Source organism: Drosophila innubila (genome assembly GCF_004354385.1).
Source record: "Drosophila innubila isolate TH190305 chromosome 3R unlocalized genomic scaffold, UK_Dinn_1.0 2_E_3R, whole genome shotgun sequence".
Lineage (NCBI taxonomy): Eukaryota > Metazoa > Arthropoda > Insecta > Diptera > Drosophilidae > Drosophila > Drosophila innubila.
Window position 1 is genome coordinate 16,797,615 of NW_022995380.1, and position 5,227 is coordinate 16,802,841.

The 5,227-nt window shown below is 40.4% G+C and overlaps 1 protein-coding gene across 1 annotated transcript; it reads right to left on the bottom strand.

The window, feature by feature from the left end:
- Positions 1-1,438: 1,438 nt before the first annotated feature.
- Positions 1,439-3,129, bottom strand: LOC117791002. Its single transcript, XM_034630632.1, has 2 exons — positions 3,050-3,129; positions 1,439-2,948 (listed from the first exon to the last, which is right to left on the bottom strand). Exon 2 carries the CDS (start codon positions 2,867-2,869, stop codon positions 1,529-1,531), a length of 1,341 nt encoding a protein of 446 aa, XP_034486523.1. The 5' UTR covers positions 2,870-2,948; positions 3,050-3,129; the 3' UTR covers positions 1,439-1,528.
- Positions 3,130-5,227: the final 2,098 nt, after the last annotated feature.

Below are 5,227 nucleotides of genomic sequence, written 5' to 3' on the forward strand. Positions count from 1 at the left end.
ATCATTTTGATTTCAAATAATAAAAAATAAAAAAAAAATTGTTTAATTTTTACATATATCAGTTTTGAGAGGAATAAATGTTTGATTATGAATTTAAGGATTTTAAAATGCTATTTAAATAAACTTTAGTTTACCTCAGTGAATAACATTTATTGTTACAATATTGACGTGTTTTTTAAATAATTATTGCCTTTTTTTATTTAATCATAGCTAGTTCTTAATCACTTGTTATAGCCTATTTCCACGACAGCACATTTGGCTCATTCGGCGCCATTTTCATCATTTGGCCGAAATGTGGACTTCATTTCAGTACAAAATCCGAGTGATCATTTTGGCTCATTCATAATGAATGAGCCGATTTTTTTGTCATTCGACCCTGTGAATTTCAGTAGTTTTTTATCGAACACGCGATGTTTATCGATAAACTCTTAAAAAAAAAAAGCAATTATCACCTTAACCAGCTGTTTTCATCAATAAAATCGGTAGGCATTAAATTTGCGCCAATTATAATATCATAATAAATAATAAAATGTTGTTATTGTCTGCTTTTTATAATTTTTGCACAGAAGCCGAACAGCTGCTTTGCTTTAAGTGTCTTAACAGTTTCACATTTGGTCGTGGAAAGCCAAATATGAGGTACATTCAAATGTGAGCAAATGTGGCAAATGTGAGTGGTCGTGGAAATAGCCTATTAGACTACTTTCTATTACACTATTTCACATTCTTTAATTTTTTTTAATAGAGTATGGTTTTTGTACGAATCAAATAAACTGATTCGAAACAGAATTGCGCCGATTGAATTTAATAATTTTTGTAAACCTCTTTTACATAACATTTTTGAATTGTTTTAAATTTTTATTAAATTTCTCTTATATATTCTTGACTTTTTTAATAGAAGAATTTTTAGTTCAACAATTACTTATAATATTTTCTGACATTGTTGGATTTTTGCAGTATTGAGTACGCCTTGGCAAACCCTGTAGTACATACATATGTGGCATATGTGGTGGAAGTGTCCAAGTAGAAGTGGCTAAGTTGCTCAAGCAGCGACTCGCTGGAGTCTCAAACGCTTTGGGCACTTTGCGAACTCATTTTCCGACTCAATCAAATCAAATAATTTATGTCTTGCAAAATGAACTGGCCAAGTGAGTGGAGGTCATGCAGTTGCCGTTGCCTGCTTGTCCCCTTGCCCCGTTGCCCCCTTACCCCTTTGCCAATGCCAATAGACCTGTGCTATGTCTGTGTCCGTGTGTGTGTGTGTGTGAGAGTCTGGGCCCAAAGCACAGTTAAATCTCTTGGACTGGCCATAAAATGTGTTGATTTTTCCATTTGCCGGACGATGAAGCCCTAAAGCGCTGCAATGAGTATAAATAATAGAGTCGCAGTCGAGGGGAGAATGCCGATGAGGATGAGGATAAATGAGGGAAAATCTGTTGCGTTTCATTTTAGCCAATGCAGTTCTTTATTATCAAATATTTACAAGACAATATGCCAAGGGTTATATGTACAATTAAAGTTAGTTTTCGGCCTAGACAAAGTCAAACTCGAAGCCATCCTCCTGGTACTCGTAGTCGGTGCCATCGCAGGTAACCTGGACGTACTTGTTGCCACGTTGCCAGTGGAGATACTCGTCGGGACTCAGATGAGTCCACATGACATCGCTGAAGACTTGCAACATCTTCGGGTTGCGCTCATAATGCCGTAAGCTGAGCAGCTTCTGCAGCTTGTCGGTGTTGCTGTGATAGGCATTCAGGGCCAGTTGGGTGAGCTGAGGACACTCGGCGACCATTTCGAGGAGCTGGTACTCACGCACCACCTCCCAGCCACTGAAGCTGAGCACCTGCATCTGGTGGCAGGGTATGTGCTGGCGATCTAGGAAGAACACATCGTGGTACCAATTCTCACAGACCAGAGCACGCAGCTTGGGCAGCTCCAGGAGCAGACTGTTCTGCCAGCGTGCCGGCAATTGAACCACCTCATTGTTGAGGGCAATTCTGGAGATGGACTCGCTCTTGGCCACAATGATCTGCTGGAAGATGGTCTCCTGGTCGGCGTGCAGTTGACGGGAATCGTCAAACCTAATGGCCAACTTGCGAAGTTTGGGTAATTGAAGCACTTGGGACAGCATGCACTCCACGCTGCTCAGATTGATCTTGAGCACCTCCAGATTGGGCAGCTTGATGTCATGCAGACGGACGCTACTGTCAAAGGAGTCGGTGATGTCCAAGACACGCAGTTGGGTCATGCCCAGGCAGATCTCCTGCATCCAGCGGCTGTCAAGGGGCACCGAGTGGTACATGGACTTGAACACCAGCTGCTCCAGCTTCTTGAAGCCCCGCATGTAGAGACCCGAGAGATTCATGCAGCTTGTGAGGCGTTTCAGATTGGGCAGCATTGCGGCCAGATCACGTATGTCCTCGTCCACCATGGTAGTCGGATTACCACCCAGGACACAGCTTTCCACACTGGGGAATCGTGTTATGTTGATGTCGCACAGATGCGTTATATAATCGTAGAACTCGGCAAAGGCTCCAACGCCATCCTCATGGACATGCAGCTCCGTGAAGCGATCGGCCATTTGTTCCATGAAGAACACATAGTCCTCGATGTCCAAGAGTCCCAGGAAGGCGGTGTTTGGACCCACAATGCGATAGTGCCAACGCTTCTGCCACATCTTCAGGATCTGGGGCAGGAACTGTGGATAGGCACGTGCCATTCTCACCTGATCGCTCAGATAATCGATGCGCTCAAAGATCTGCTCGAAGAATATCTCGTGCAGGTTGTCGATATAATTCGGTGGCAATGGCTCTGGCATTTGCACCTTCTGTGCCTCCAAAGCGTGCTTATAGAATTTGGTATTTTGCAGCATGTTGCAGATGTGATAAGAATTTCTTTCTGATTTCTGATGTTGCTTGTACAATGATTGTCGGATGACTGTGATGACAATGCTGTGAAGTAACAGTTTATATATTAAAACAGGTAGCAGAGAATACCCTAGGATATTGCCAGGTAGCAGATCAGTTGTTCCTGGCGCCTCAAGAGCACTTACCTAACGTTTACCCTGTAATCCTTGTGACAGCTGCGCGGAATAAAGTTTTACTTCGAAAGTGTTGACACTTGAGGCGCAGGTAACTAGGTATATACCTTCTTTTAAATTTGTCCCTTACCCTGTCCGTGACACAGAGCCTGCTAGGATCGTGCCTGCAACATAAATTGCATTTACAGTGTCTGCAATTTGTACACGTATGTGTGCGCTTGCTGCTCTTATCTGTACAGTTATCGCCGTCTAGTTTGCATATTACACGACTCCAGACGTGTAAGTTTCAGTCTCTCTTCTGGCCGGATGCGTTCGCAAACGTGGTCAAGATTTTTTGGCTTGTTGCTTTGACGCTTTCCTAGGAAACTGCAGATAGCAACAGCAACAACAACAACAGCAACAGCAACATAAACGGAACAACAGTCTTTCTAGCTCTTTGTGCTTTTGTATAGTCGCTTCGTCTACGATCTAATAATCAAAGTTGTAGCCTGCTGCTTCTTCTTTCCCAGCAGCTTAGCAAACGATTAGAGCTAGAAATGACAATGAGAATGAGATTGAGAATGGGAATGAGAATAAGAATGAGAATGGCGTTGCCTGCAGGTTCACACCAGCAACTGTCACACAATAGTCATTGATAACTATTCTGTATTATTAGATAAGTAGATATACATTTAATACCCTGTACATAACAAATATTTAGAATATTATGTCACCAAATTGAGAGAAGTTTAAATTTTAAATGTGTTCTTTTCCACTTCAATAAAAAACCACATGTCACAATTCGATGGCAAAACAACTATAAAATCGATATCACATCCCTAATATTCTGTTAAAAAATTGCACATATCTAGTTTAAGCGTTGCCAGATGATATATAATGGAGAAGCGAAGTGAGAGATGTGTTTTATTGAAATCGGCTACATAAATGATCTGGAAATATAGTTTAATACAATAACTATCAATAAATAAAAAATAACCACTTTTTTACTGCTTTCAATGCGTTGATATAAAAAATTCGAATGACTCTCTCTTAATATCTATAAAATTATGTATACATACATATTAAATATATGTCCATGGAAAATTGTTTTCTTTATTATTTACTTATTACTTTTACTTTAGAAGCTACATTGAACTTTTGGAAAAGATTCCCATAATTTTTACTTGCATTTTAAGATCTAGCTGATCTTTTGGTTCCGAATATTACATAACTAGATATTTAAAAATTATGTATAACCCTTCTCTGCATAACTATCTACAGGGTATGCCTTAATTGAGAAGTCTCTACTTTCTTGTAGCGGGTTAAATTTTGCCCCACCTTCCTCCGCTTGTCAATTGTCGCAGTGGTGTCTTTGTTGAGGCTAATGGTATTGTTGTCAACTTGTGTGTGTATCGCCTGTCAAAGCATAAAACTGAGACTAGACAATGTTAACCCCCCGAACCTAGGCGAACCAAGCTATCCGATTGTCTATACACACACATAATGCACATTTATGTCCGAGCCTCTGATGTAAAAAATATTTGTTCGCTCTTCATAATTTTCAACAAATTTCATTGAGCAAAGAGCCAAAAGTATTCTTTATATTCCTTGGGTCTTGTGAAAGCTGTTTCACACGACTCGCGATGCAAATGCACTTGTCTTTCCGTCTAAGCTGAACTGAACTGGACTCGGTGGGGAGTGGGGAGTGGGGCGATTCCGATACCATAATTTGAGTTTTTTAGGTCTTGGGTTGATTTGGTTATTTGACTGTCTTATCTCAGATCAGTGTCGATCAAATGCGGCAGACGAATTGTGAAACATGACGTACGATATTACGATATGTACGAGGTATTTTTTTCATATTTTTGAGAGAGTGAGAGAGAGAGAGAAGCAGGGGCAACTTGAGCTCTCTTGCTTGAGACTGTTTTAATAATTTTGACGTAATCACATCACAACAATCTGCCTTCAGAGACTTAGCTTTGTCTTTTGTGCATATGGACCGGAGTCTTGAGTTTGTGTCTTGAGTCTTTCAAGTGGACAATTTTTTTTTTTTACGAATTGCCCGGCGAACGTTTGTGATTTGTTCATTTAAATGAATTACAATATTTTATCTTTAAACAGAGATCGTTGCCATGACACAGAAATGAAGCTTTCCAAGAGGTTTTTTGATTTTTAAGACTCAGGTCAGACAATTTGATAACTTTCCAGGCA

Excerpts from the sequence above, each read along its gene's own strand:
- LOC117791002 (XM_034630632.1), bottom strand. The coding sequence starts at position 2,869 with ATGCTGCAAAATACCAAATTCTATAAGCACGCTTTGGAGGCACAGAAG.